At 41.4% G+C, this 14,171-nt stretch overlaps 2 protein-coding genes across 3 annotated transcripts in view; one reads left to right on the forward strand and one right to left on the reverse strand.

Annotated features, from left to right (window-relative positions):
- The first annotated feature begins 1,396 nt into the window (after window positions 1-1,396).
- Window positions 1,397-3,976, forward strand: ccl19a.1 (chemokine (C-C motif) ligand 19a, tandem duplicate 1). Its single transcript, XM_030415949.1, has 4 exons — window positions 1,397-1,620; window positions 2,941-3,064; window positions 3,166-3,280; window positions 3,549-3,976. Exons 1-4 carry the CDS (start codon window positions 1,557-1,559, stop codon window positions 3,579-3,581), a joined length of 336 nt encoding a protein of 111 aa, XP_030271809.1. The 5' UTR covers window positions 1,397-1,556; the 3' UTR covers window positions 3,582-3,976.
- Window positions 3,977-9,063: 5,087 nt separating this feature from the next.
- Window positions 9,064-14,171, reverse strand: part of rusc2 (RUN and SH3 domain containing 2) — a 37,863-nt gene continuing 32,755 nt past the window's right edge. For both annotated transcript variants that reach the window (XM_030416809.1, XM_030416808.1), the window contains 3 exons: window positions 12,983-14,045; window positions 12,621-12,791; window positions 9,064-12,116 (listed from right to left, as the gene is read on the reverse strand). In XM_030416809.1, coding sequence (XP_030272669.1) covers window positions 11,909-12,116; window positions 12,621-12,791; window positions 12,983-14,045 — 1,442 coding nt within the window. In that variant the 3' untranslated portion in view covers window positions 9,064-11,908. The remainder of the gene's footprint in view (window positions 12,117-12,620; window positions 12,792-12,982; window positions 14,046-14,171) is intronic.

Genomic DNA, 14,171 nt, shown 5'->3' on the forward strand with positions numbered 1-14,171 from the left:
GAGATGTCTGCCAGACATTTCAAGATGCACGTTGCAAGTGGGTGTCGGAGGATGGGAGAACAGAGAGGAACAGTTGGGTGTCGTCTGCATAACAGTGGTAAGAGAATCCATGTGATGTGATTGCAGAGCCTGGTGATCTAGTGTATAATGAAAACAGAAGTGGTCCTGGTACTGAGCCTTGACGGACACCAGTTTCCAGAAAGCAGGGTTTGGACAAGGAGCCATTCCATATGGCTGTGAGGATGGCCGTCCCAGTGGAGTGAAGAGTCTTGAGGCCTGACTAATTGGGGTCAAGGAGGTTGTTTTGTGAAAGATGGGAGGACAATTTGTTGTAGACCGTGCGTTCCAGGGTTTTAGAGAGGAATGAAAGAAGAGATACAGGTCTGTAGTTTAGGTTGTTAGCTGAGTCTAGGTTTTTTTTTTTTTTTTTGGAGTGGCTTTACTGTAACTGTCTTGGCAGCTGGAATGAGGCCTAAAGTGAGCAATATGCAGTCCCTTTTTGCCAGTTTTGTTTTATGTTTCTCTTTGAACCTATTTATTGTTGCAAATTAGTACTGCACAAGTGTAATTTCTACCATATTTAAGTTTTCCTATGTAAATTGCAGTTCTTGATAGTCCTCACTCTCCCCAAATCCACGGGAGAAATAAAACAGTTCCTCAAGTGCTTTTTCAAGCCATTTTGCTTACGTAATACCTACTAATCAAAACAGTGAGTTCAATTGTTTCTTGCAGCTAGCAAAAGGAGAACCGCACATTTTCCTGAGAACTGACAGCGCAGTTTTAGTTTAGTTCCATATACAGCAAAACACGTGAACATGTGCATGTTTATCTATTGATATGTGTGAGTCATTCTGAATTACTTTGACTGTAGTTTTTTCTGGTTGTTTCAGCTGTTGAATATTTAAGATTGTGATAGCTTTTCCATATGACATCTAAAAAACAAAAAAAGAAGAAGAAGGCTACATGAAATGTAGCACTGAACACATGCCTCCACAGTGTAAAGAGGACACAGGTTTTCTGGAGATTTAGAAGCCAAAAATATTCCCAAATGCCCAAGTGGGACACATAAAAACAAGGTCATGGTCATGTCATCTTTTAAAAGGGGTATTGAGCTGCACATGTTAATCAGTGGTTCTCTAGAGGGTTAAATCACTATAACTGCTGGTGTTTGTTCAAGGATTAGAGAAGTGCTCCTGTGAGCGGGAGGTGGCCTGAGTCAAAGTGTGACAATCTGTTCCTGTTACCTTAGAAAAACCATCCAAGATGTGATGGGAACTGAAATGAGAGCTGATAAATGAAATACAAGAAGAAGGGATTTTCCAATTGGGAGGGACATAACAAAAAAATGGTGGAGTGACTTGGAGTGAGGACAAGGAGGGGGGCAGATGATTAAAAGTGAAAGTAAGTGTGGTTTACTATTTAAGGGACCAGACCAGACAGATAGTAACCTCACTTCCTTTGCCTCTGCAGGTGCTGAAAAGAAGGGCAGCCTCTTCATCAGCTGATCAAGCTTCCAGAGAGACAAAGAGACAACCTCGCCAGCTCAGCGATCAGACATGGCTCCGTGGGGTGATGCCAAGCTCTTCTTCTGCATCCTTTTTATCACCTGCTGCTGCACTGGTGAGTTTGAAAAAAATATATATATCATACATCCTTCCTATCTCATCATCAGACTCTATTGCTAAGTCATTCTTTTTATATTGTGAAATGAGTCATTGCCAAATCAGGCTTTTTAAGCCGAAAGAGATAACAGGATGTAAACACTTAGCAAATCCACTCGGAACAGATCCAAAAGGAGTAGTTGTTTACAATTGGAACAGGAAAAAGAGGAAATTCTTCAATGGGTCTATGTTTGAGGCTTAAATACACATGTGGTTCTTCTTTTCACTTCATTTCACTTGAAAATTCAGCTGTCCGAGTTTGCACGTTGCAGCTTCAAGTCTAAAATCACAATTGTGTCTGACAGAGCTTTATAATCAGTAGTCTATGTGACATCCCACTGTCATTAGCCTCCTTATGCAAAGGCAGAAATACTCCTTGACAAACCCTTAAAGAGTATTAAAACAAACAGACATGCAACAGGTACCTGGCAAAAGTAGCCACAATGTTTGTAGATTTACAAAATCAAGAAAAAGAAGGTTTGATATGAAGCAAATAGGTAAATTAGAGTCTATAGAATATTGTATCAGGTAAATATTTATACAAATAACATTAATGGTCTTAAGTGAAGTCAGTATCTGCATGTCAAAGGAGAGCTGAGTTACCTTCAAGCAGGGCGTGCTGCTGGTATTTCCCTCACCTCGGCTCCAACTGCTCAGTGAAAGTTAATGGTTAATCAGTGAAAATCCCAGTCAAGTGACAAAATCCGATGATGCAATTTGGTAACTTGTCACTCAGAGCGGACTGAGTAATGAAAGCGGACCTCGAGCAATTGGCTCTGAGCCACTGAGATTTCCTCCAAGAATTTCCCTCTGCGGATCACAGTTGCAGGAGTTGAGCTCACAATCCATGAAAACCTTGGGGACACAGTCGTTATATTGTACTTTTTATTGTTTATAACACTGGCAGAGTTTTTATGTAGTCAAGATTCAAAGAGGTGGACGGCACAATAACTGCATAAATGACAGAACTTGTGCATGAAAAGAAAAGAAAATCTGTTCCCCAGTAAGTGAATCAAGTTATGACTTGTGACAGTGATCACACCTTTAAGGCGTGAAACACTCTGTAGCCATTAAAGAAGGCCGTGGAAATGTATAAGTTCCCTCTTTATGAAGGGAAGAACAGCTGTAGTCAGTGTTTTGTACCGCTAAGACTGGAATAAAACACTGACACGTCCTTGCAGGCACGAGAATCAAGACGTCTCCACTTTACTGTGAACACGTGTTGTATGCTCCAAGCATCATTTAACAAAAATATGATCTGATCTTCTTTGTCTTTCAGTGACTTTGGCTCAGGTACCCATGGACTGCTGCTTGTCGGTCAAAAACCAAACAATTTCACAACGCCTTGTGGCAAACTACCATCGACAGGCCAGCGGACAGGGCTGCACTCTCGCTGCCACCATGTAAGTTTGGATGATGTATCTAATCAGTAGATGGGATGGGTACACAAACACACTCTTTATCGCATTCTCACCCTGATGTGGATGATTTGGTGTCCTTGCAGTTTGGTGACCAGGAGTGACTTTAAACTCTGCGTGCCTGCTGGTGAACCATGGGTCTTCAACGTGATGAAGCACGTGGATTCTCTGAGGAAACACTGCAAGAAAGTCAAGTACCAGGTAACTGGTCGTCAGCTAATAAGCTGCTCTGCACTTCAAAAGGGCCCGGTGCCTATCTAAACACTGAAAGCAGAGGAAAACAGCTTCCTGCAATCGAATGCTTCTAACATTTTCACCACCCTTCCTCCTTGTTTTTAAATATGTGCTCTTATTTTGAAGAGCCAATAGAGCATTCCATCTAGAAGTGCGCAGTTTGTCATGTATCTCTTATCCTCTTGGGGCAGGAGCCACTGTTTGACTTGGTTCTGATGAATATTTGTGTCTGCAGGGCATACGCTGCACTGGAGTGAAGCCTGAGTAAAGTGAGAGCTGCCGATGACCCCTTCAGTGACGACAACAGAGTGGACCACTGCAAGCCAGGGGAGAGAAGGATGGGATCCTACCAATAAAGAGATATATAAGAATATTATGAGGATCATGATGATGTTTCCTCTTGTTATTATTTTCTATTTTTTTTAATCATGGCAATCAATGCAAATAAAATATATTGAAGGATTTTTTAAATATTTTGTGGTATTTCTATTTCAGAAGTTATAGAAGTGGGGTAGAATGATCAAAGTGTAAAATGTGAATTGAGGTAGGAGTATGTAGCCCATTAAGCTAACTCTGAACTTCTCAGGTAGCACTTTTCTTGTCGTTGTTGTATGGATTTATTTGAAATATTCCAAAATAAAGTTGTGTTTTTTGGCATCCTGATCATTTCTCTCATTCTTTTTTGATGACACGCTCAACTCTTTCGTTGGTGATTGTAATAGATAATTGTTTTCCGTTTTGTTTTCTTTATAATCCCATCACTAAAGCTGGTGTGGTTTGTTATAATCATTAATGGAAAGCTTTGCAAATGTTGGGTTGCAAAGGCTGTTATGCCAAGTTCACGGGTTAATTACTTTGTGAAAACAAGCTTTGTTATCTTGAGATAACACATAATGAACCCGTTAACACTGGATAACAAAAGGTGGTTTCCTATAATTACCTGCAATGTTTGTCAGAGATCGGCAGTGACATGCCGGCATACACATATAGTGTCTCGATTGCTGTAAACCGATTTAAACTGAATCAATCAAATCAAATCCAAGATCAAGGAGTACATATTGCTGATCAACGCATCCTCTGCTCCTTATTTTTGATTTTACACTTTTGTATCATACTTTATTATACCATGCAAACACCAGCCGATGTGGATAGTTTCTTTTTCCAGTTCCCCCAGATAAATCAACCTGTCTTTAGAAATCTGCCCTTTGTTTTCTCAACACAACAAGATAAATCAACCTGTTATCAGGAAAGCACAAGCTTTGTTATCGTTAACAGTATTGTTGCAAGCCAGGCTGTTCTCGGCTGCAGTAATAACATGACGTTTGCGGACAAAGTTTTAGAGATCATGTCATGTTGCCATGATAGAGTTTTGACAACCAAGATTGAGGACCAACCTAAAATTCAAACCCCTGTCAGATGAGCGTGATGGTATTTGCTCTTTGCTGTAAGCTACTGTTCTTTACCTGTTTTTTTTCTGGTGAAGAAATAATGAAGAATTTAAACTGATCAGATGCATCAGCCCACACGCTTCCCCTTCAATTATCACAACCAAACCAAACCAAAAACAAAACTGAATTCAGTGTTTTTCTTTTAAACTTCATTGATTGCTGTATATACAGTATATGCTCATTCTCAATTTGATTCTGGCAATTCGTTTCAAACATGTTGGGACAGCGGTGACAAAAGACTGGAAAAGTTGTGGAAAGGTGTAAAAACACCTGTTTGGGACATTCCACAGGCAAACAGGTTCATCGGTAATATGTGATAGTATGAAGGGGGGCATCTTCAAACAGCTGAGATGGGGAGGGGCTCACCACATGGGCAAATGGCACTGCAGTTTAAGAACGTTTCTCATTACACAATTGCAACAGATTTAAGGATTTCAACATTCACAATAAGTATTTAATGATTCAGAGACGTGTGTTCAGATATTATGCTGCGTTGAGCTTTTAAAGGGGCCTGTTGTTAGATGACTTTGTATGAAACTGCATGCTCGCTTTTTTTTTTAAAGGGGCTCTGTTGAACTCTTGCTGTGTGCTCGAGGCCAGTTGTTGGTTTATGTTAGCAGACTCCATTTCTTTAGAGAGAAACTTGTTATAAGTGAGCCAGCAGATCCAGTTTGTCTGAGCTTTTGTGGCTGCAGTGTTGATATCTTTTGTGACATAACACAACTCTCACTTTCACAGTAACTTAAAACCTTTAGAACATGAGACAGTAATTGGACGTCTCTCTTTAGGTGTTTGCGTAGATAAATACAGACAAAGATTACAATACATAGATGAATGCACATTTACAGGCTGCCAAATTCCCCATCAACCTGATATTTGGAGGCACTGAATGGTTTACTTAAGGGACTACTATTGTGTTTTTTTCTCCTTTCCTTCAGGGGTTGCACGTTCTTGTGCATGTAAATGATCTTGAAAGTTAAAAAGGTCAAAGTCTGCACCAACAGAAGCTCCTCTCTCCCACAGAAAATATTGCTCCTGAAGCGTGTCGTCGAGGTCCCGCCTTTATTTCCATGACATCACAAAGTCACAGAGTCACTCGTCTGCATAATTTATGCCTTGCGGCTAGTCTGGTATGTAAGAATGGATTTAGCATGGCTGCTCTGTTGTTGTTTGCGGTGCTGGCTCAGACATGTGCGAGCTGACCAATCAGAGGGTACTGGGCATTCGGATGGGGGCAGGAACTTAAATAAACAGGAGCTGAAACTGAGCGTTTCAGACAGAGGGTGAATACAGAGCTGCAGCACTGGACAGTGTGAGAAAAACAGATGTGTTTATTGAGCATTAAATCATGTAAACTTATCATATTCCAAAGTGTTATGGAAATTATAATTTAACGAAAGGTTAGGGGTAGAGTTTCCTTGTAAGTATGTAAATAAAAACAACAATTTGCTAAACCTCTGCCACAATATCTGGACACGTGCTCATTTAATAATACTTAGATTTGTGTTTGTATGTTTATGGTTGTACTTTAATCCGAGAAGCCACAGTCGGTCACCCATTCAGTTCTCAGTCCTCCTGTAAACTTCCTGGATAAACAGAGGAATTTTTTTTCCATTTAAAGGTGATGAGGTTCCTAAATTTCAGTGGAATTAAAGGCTGTCTGTATAACCCTCTTTCATTTGAAATTTCCCCATGTTGCCAAATACCTCAGCTTTCTCACAGGAATGACATGCCCAACTGAATGTTAGGAAATGCAGCCCACCTTTTGGATTTCCATGGTAATATATGTCTTTCCTGTTCAAGGTAATCTGATTTAAGACAACCTTGTGATGAGTAAATGACAGATAATGAACTGTGTTGCAAAAGCAATAAACAATACAATAGTGTGTCAGCTGAAGCAGGTCTGGTCCTGTTACTGCAAGAAGGATTCACAAACACATTGCCAGCAGTTTGATGCAGCTATTTATCGACTAGAACAGAATGTGTTATCAAAGGGGCACTATGTAGTTTTGGAGAAGAAATTCTGACTCAAAACTGTTACAAACATCAATACACAAGCTGTTCTCGAAGGTCCCCAGAACAGTGTTTGATGCTAGAAAAGGTGGCAGGGTCTTTCAAACATCAACAAAGTAGGACAGTATGAAACTGCATTGTTAAGATCAATGTGTTTATTTAGTTTATTCAGTCATGAAGACAAAGACTAAGAGGGTTTAGTTTGTTTAGGCATAAAACTACATAGTGCACCTTTAAGGGTTTTGCAGCGGGCACATGTTGAACAGAGACTTTTGAATAGATATTACTTTGACATTTTAATAATCATATAATCATAATTATATGAGCTAGGTGGTTTGCATGCTTATCATGCAGCACAGTACACTGACTATGATGCATGCTGAACTGGATGCTCTGTGGTTGAGAAGGTTTCTAGGCCAAAAAAAAGTCCTTACGCAACCACCTGGATTATCTAAATAAACAAGCAAGCATTTCTATCATGCTTCAGATCAGAGGTCGAGATGTTGAACTTGCCTGAGGGCGGCCAAATGTACACTTAGACTGAGCTGGTTAAATTACACATCCTGGCATTTGTAAGAGCCCTTTGTTAAAGGGCAGATGATACCTCAAACTTCCCATATTTCTCCTTTATTGTACCCTTAAGTGTCGTTTAAATTGGAATGAATTTACTATATTGAGTATATTATACGCATAACTGTATGTGACTGGTGCTTATGCTAACTGAAGTAATACGATACGATCATTCAGTAGTTTGATCATTATTATGCCGGGAGTTTGAGATAATAATTAGAGCTAAAACCAAACTCAGTAAGGCTCAATAATAATACAAAATAATGCTCAGCTATATTGCTCAATAATAATGCCTCAGGGAAACAGTAGCTCTAGCTGGTTCAAGCAGTCATGGAATGTTACGAAGTAGAATTTAGCCTACACAAGCACTGTATTTCAGTATAATTTTAAGGTATGTGTACTTCACATGAGTATTTCCATTTTCTGCCACCTTATACGTCCTGGTAAGTATACAGTCAACATGCTCCTGTGAGGCACTGAACACAAAGATGACCTCTTGAGGCTATTCAGACTGACCTGAGTGTGATAAGAGGGGATTGAGACAAACACCATAGCTTACCTGGAAATATATTCAGTAGAAATAAAAAAGATATCATGTGTCTGCACTTTAAGTTTGGATTGTGCAGAAGAACCTGAATGTTGCAGTTCAGTGAATGGATCTGTCTTAACTTTCAACAAATTGGCACCATCTGGTGGCTCAAGTGCTTTCACTCAGGTGTAATCATGGACTCATCCTGCATTTCAACAGCCAAGCTAAGACAATAACGAAGTCATCCTAATCCTATTATCACGTTAAAAATATATCCAGGATAAAAGGACTGATGTCTCAGCAGGATTTGGACAAACTTGTCCATGTATTTAACAGCAGACTTGACTGTAAATAAAATACATCAGACAGCTGCAGCTGATTCTGAACGCTGCTGCTTGAGTCCTAACAAGAACCAAAAAAGTAGCTCACATCACTCCAGTTCTCAGATCTTCACACTGGCTTCCTGTCAGTCAATAAATAGATTCTAAAACCCTGCTGTTGGTTTGTAAAGCATTTAATTGTTTCGGGCCAAAATACATTTCTGATCTGCTGCCACGTTATGAACCATCCAGACCTCTGAGATTTTCAGGTACAGGTCTGCTTTCAGTTCCTAGAGTCAAAACTAAACATGGAGAAGCAGCGGTTCAGTGCCACATATCTGGAACAACGTCCCAGAAATCTGTAGTTCTGCTCCAACTCTGACCTCTTTAAATCAAGACTGAAGACCTTTCTGTTTGACACAGCATTTAACTGGAGCATTTGAAAGGCTTTGAACTGCACTGTGACTTTAATTTTCCAGTCTTGTCTCTTTTAAACCATTATATTTTAGCTAACTTTCCTATTTCATAGCTAGTGTTAATGTTTTGTTCCTTGATGTCTTCCTACTTGTTTTGAATGTGTTTTAAATGCAATTTTGAATTTCTTTATAATGTAATTTTCATATGCCTCTAAGGCACTTTGAGTTGCCCTGTGTCTGAATTGTGCCACACAAATCAATTTGCCTTGCCTAGAAAAGTTAAGCTATAAATCTTGCAATTTTGACTGTAATGCATGAAGAAACACACCAACACTCAACAAATCTATGTGGTATGACTTCTGATGAAGAAATGCCTACAGAAAATAAAAGAACACACATCAGAGTAGGTAGGTTAATGGCTGACTTTTTTTCCAGACTGATTGAAAGGGGCTGATAATATCATAGTACATTTATTGTCATTTTTTTAAATCACAAGATACAGACGGGGGTGGTCCGACCAGTATTGCTAATGAGACTGCCATTACACTGAACACAGAAGCCTTTTTGAAAAGAAATCGTGGGATGAACTATGCACCAAAACATCAGTTGCTAACCGACTCTCAGTAAAGGACCTGACATACGAAAACCAGGCGGTGTTTGTCAGGTCAGGTTTTGAGTAGTGACCTAGATAAGAGCAAGTTTGACCATTGTGAGCCATATTTAGGGAAAAGTTAGGAATTACTTTGACACCTTTCTGCAGACATTCTGGTAATCAACAATTACAAACCTCTGAAAGTCACTGTCATTTCTACGCAGGCAGAGTGTTTCATCATCAAGAGGTTTTGGTCGGAGACACACTTCAACAGAACGCTGTGTTAAGGACAAAAGACACGGGAGCCGTTGGAGTTTGTGATCACATGAGCACTTTGTTATTTCACATCCATAGTAGTTTGATAATGTCATACGTATACGTCACATAGCCTGGACACAGAGAGAAGAGCAGTGTCACTGATGCTGAAGGTATTTACAGGCAGGAGGAGGCAGCCCGGGGAGAGAGAGAGCAGATTCAAAAATAGACAGGAGAGAAAGAAAGACAGACAGAGCGCGGCTTCTTCATTTCTTTCTTTCTCTCCTTTATGTCATCTCCTTCATGTGTAGCATTTTCAAATCATGACATTTCAGCTTGTACGCCACCAAATAGAAATCTGTCTTCGCCCCTACCCCTGGGCCTCCATGTTGCTCTGGCTTCGTCACTACTATGTGTTTGTTTCTGTCTGTCCAATGTGAACAGGATGTCAATGAACAGCAAACTGCCTGGAGGACCAAAAGCGACCCCTACCTCACTGACCACGCCCGACCTTCATCGCGTGTGTTAGCGCTGAAACTAAAGCTTATACCTGCTTCCTGTATTTAACATAAAATGCATTAATAAATCAGTAAACATCCATACGTATAACTCATTGAAAGATTTAAATATATTTACAGTTCAATGAAAATTAAGTATTAAATTGTTTTTTTTTCTGGATTAAACGACTCTATAAACTGTACAGTAAAGCAACAAAAAGAGGATTTTAATGGTAAAATTATATCCTATGTAAGTTTTTCAAAAACTACACAAGCATTCATTTATTTAATAAATGTACATTGATTAACCATTTCATAGTGTGTAATATTTAATATTTGGATTGGGCATCTGTATGCACGCTATGCAGGTTTACTGTATATTGCCGTGAATTTTGTTATTTGTCATCTCATTTGGAACCTAAGGCAACATTTTATGGCTGGGCGTGACAGGCAGCATGTACAGTATGTACTACTACCACAGAGCCGCCATCACACAATATGTCGGGGTTTCCCTTTAAGCATCAAAAAAATATCACCTATATATCATCTCTGTTTCTTCACAATACTCTTCAAAGTCAACAAGAATCTCTGGAGACATAAATCTGTTGAAAATGCTTAGACATATCACAGCGTATAGAAAATATAATGTCACAAGCCTTGAAGTGTCCAACAGGGCCATTCTCCCTTTTTACCCCCAAGCGCTTTAAGGCATAGATAAGATCATTTACCCCTTCTCTCTGAATGCACATTCAACTAATAAGCGATGATTTCTTTGTTTAGCCTCGACCCCCGACACATTCAACAAGGCCTCCACAGCCATGCTTTGCTTTCATTAGACATCCTTCCCTGTTTCTCTGTTAACCATCCACTTAGATGCTTCCCTCAGCTAACTGGACTGGTTGATAAATAAATAGAACTCACCACATGTGTAAGTCATATAAGCATTTACAGTATGTACCAATAGATCAAAATGCATATGTACAGCGCAGGCTGTGGCCACTCACTTGAGTGTGTCCTCAAGAGGTTAAGGTGGGACTGAGGGGGGGTTGAAGGGGAAAAAGTCAACATTTTGGCAAAGTTACATGCACTTAAACAATGTCAACCACTGATTCATCCCAGCTGCGGTGGGTCTTGTGAGGGAATGAAGGAGGGGAAAAAAAGCAATTTTACTCCCATGTAAAGAGGTGATCAAATAGCACAGATGGGCATTCTCTTCTCTTGAGTTGGACACCTACTTCAACAAACTCCTGTGGTTTTCTACTCTTTTAACAATATGCCGAATCACACCTCTACAACTGCAGCAGACACCGACTAAAAAGTTAACAATTTTTGCTTTTACATCAACCACCTTAAATTTTACGAAAAAAGATTCAATGTTTATTCATTTATTTTACTTGAATTTAAAGGATCAGTCTGCACCAAGTAAGCGACAGGACATCAAACTGACCCCAGTGTTTGACTGAGGGCAATAACTGAGCACTGTGTTCAAACTGTGGCACAGCTGTGAATGTGTAGACAATACAGCAAAGTGCAGCTAGGCATGGTATATATTATATTGTGAATTGTCTCGTCTGTGAGTTACCCCTCTGGAAGTTGAGATGGACGATATATATAGACTGGACAGTCACATAGTTAAGCTAGTAGCGGAACTTCACGTAGAGAGAGAAGCGTGTGTTGGAGTGTCTTTTGGTTTGTTTCATGTCTGATCTTTTGGTTTTTTGGATGTATGCATGCATACTTGTCTGGATGTACCCTTGAAGTGGATGTGAGCTTGTGTTCGAGCCTGCATGCTTCCCTTGCATGTATCTGTACATCGTCTTCAGAATCTTTTTCTACAATGTTTTTTCAGGAATCATTCCCAATGTTCAGTTATTTCAAACAGGTTTTTGTCAGTATGTGGCCTCCAACGAGGTTTGTCTTCATCTTGCCTTCATTTCTCTCAGGGTAGCTTTCGCTCAGCATTGGCCGAGTCCAGCAGCATCGTGGCTTTCCTCCATGCCTTTGAGGGTGACGTAGATGATGGGAACCAAGCCCTTTGTGGAGCCCAGGGAGCAGAGCAGCCAGTCCGGATCGGCCTTAGTCAGGACCCGCAGGATATCGCCCTTGTTAAAGCTCAGCTGGCCAGGCTCTGTGGCTATGTGGTGGCACAATGCTCGTACTTCGCTGTGGGATGACAGAGGACATGGGGAAAAGGTGAGCAGGAGGATTTAGGTAACTGATGATTAGTAACTGGACAGTCATGTTTCAAGAACAATTGCAAAACATTCCCTAGTTGAAGCTTCTCAATTCTGCTCTTTGTTTTGCTTTAACTGTATGTTTGTTGTATATATGCAACCTTGTAAGTGTGCTACCCGTCTTGGCCAGGACTCTTTTGAAAAATACCTTTTTAAGCTTAGAAACACTTCACTACTTGTTTAATTAAAACAATAATAACATGAAAAATCTGATTCATTCATTAATCATAAAACATCCATTTGAGGTCAACGCATCAGACCAGTGTATCACTACACTTTTTCTATAAATTCATCTGGTTTGGATACTTTGCAGGTAGTAGTTCACCCACTGGTGATTTGTGCCTGATAGTTGGTTCTTGAAAAATAGTTCTGTTTATAATTCATATTCAGTATAAAAACAGGAATGGATTGGTGTGCAATAGTATTTGTTTACCACTGAGACTGTAGTTTGGCTTCAGTTGGTTGGGTTGACCTTGGTGCAGGTGTGCTTTGGGTGTGAGTGGCTGGGGTCGGTGACTCTGCCTTTTTCCCACTCCCTGCTCCAATAGTCTGAGCAACGAGATCAAGGACAGACCGATCGAGAGACAGCCAGCCTGATGGTGGCCTGAGAAGGACAGAGGAAAATATGAAATTTACTGCTATAGCTTAAATACATTTTGGAAAAAAACATTTTATTATTACTTTAAGATAAGGCTGATTTAAATCATGTTTCTAATGGGCAACGAAAACTTCATTGCTGGTTTTGGTCCTTTCATGGGATTTGTTGACAGTGATGTCAGACTTCTTTTAACTTACCGGGTCGTGGGACCTTTCGCCCTCTGTTCAGCTCCCTCCCCCCTCAGAGGAGAACCCAAACTGGATCCAAAGAGCCTTCCCCAGCGCAGAGCCTGTCCCTGAGAGGGGCTTTCCTCTTGGGCTGCAGCCTCGGCCCCAGACCCTGAACCCTTCAGAGGTTTTGTCTCTTTCTCCTGGTTGACGACAGACTCTGGCGGGCTGCCCATCCATGAAGCCCTTCCCCGGGATCCAGCTGAGTCACCGCTAGAGCTGCTGCTGCTTCGATACCCCTCCCCTTCATGGCTTGACTCTGCCCCCTCCACCACTCCCTCTCTGGTGGGCGGTAGCTGGCAGTGTCGTCTCTCTGATGACTTCTTCCTCTTCTCAGTCTTAATGAACTTTGACCCCGCAGTGGATTGGTCGATGTAAACCTGGGAGGACTGCATGAGCTGGTACCACCAGCCCGCCTGTCTGTCTTGCCGCTGACGTCCCTCGTCAGACATGTCCTTCTCTTTTTCCTTCCTCATGTCCTTCTCCCGTCCCTCCTCATCTTCTCCTTGACTCTCCTGTCCTACGCCTTTCACCCTCTGCCCGCCCATCCCCCTCTCCTTCAAGATATTTGCAAACCCTACTTCCATCATTGTCTGTCTGCTAGCAGGCCCGGCGTTCATGCTCTCAGATGTTGCCCCGTCCTTCCTTAACCTTGAATTCCCTCCCTCTCTTCTTGAGCCCACCCCTTCCATCCTGGGCCATGTTCCCTCTCGTCTCAGCGCCGCCCTCTCTTTCTTCACCTCTGCACTCGAGTCTCTGACCATTTCACTAACAGTGGTGCTCCAACCTCTCATGAGCTGGAAGGTGGAGCGTGTTGAGTGGTCGACACTCTGGCCCGCAGAGCACAGCTGCTCCTTGCGACGGAGGTGCTCCTGGCCCTTCTGCAGGAGGTGTGGTTCAAACAGCAGGTCTAGGTCAAAGGGGAGGAGCGACAGTGGCTGCAGCAGGAGGAGGAGCTCCTCGAAGAGCGGCTGACACGCCCCCTGCGACAGGGGAAGGAAACCCCACGGGTTGTAGTGTGCTGCTATGATATCTAGGGGAAGAAGACAAAACAGGAAGAATATAAGAAAAAGACTGAGAAGAACTATGACTTCATGCAAATATGGGCTTCATTTACTGACACTATCTGGGTACTTGGAGATGGATAGATGATGCACAA

The sequence above is a fragment of the Sparus aurata genome, chromosome 5 (assembly GCF_900880675.1).
Source record: "Sparus aurata chromosome 5, fSpaAur1.1, whole genome shotgun sequence".
NCBI classification, from domain to species: Eukaryota; Metazoa; Chordata; class Actinopteri; order Spariformes; family Sparidae; genus Sparus; species Sparus aurata.

Excerpts from the sequence above, each read along its gene's own strand:
- ccl19a.1 (XM_030415949.1), top strand. The coding sequence starts at position 1,557 with ATGGCTCCGTGGGGTGATGCCAAGCTCTTCTTCTGCATCCTTTTTATC. Across the intron at positions 3,065-3,165 it reads TGCACTCTCGCTGCCACCAT|TTTGGTGACCAGGAGTGACT; the intron begins GTAAGTTTGGAT and ends GTGTCCTTGCAG. Across the intron at positions 3,281-3,548 it reads GCAAGAAAGTCAAGTACCAG|GGCATACGCTGCACTGGAGT; the intron begins GTAACTGGTCGT and ends TTGTGTCTGCAG.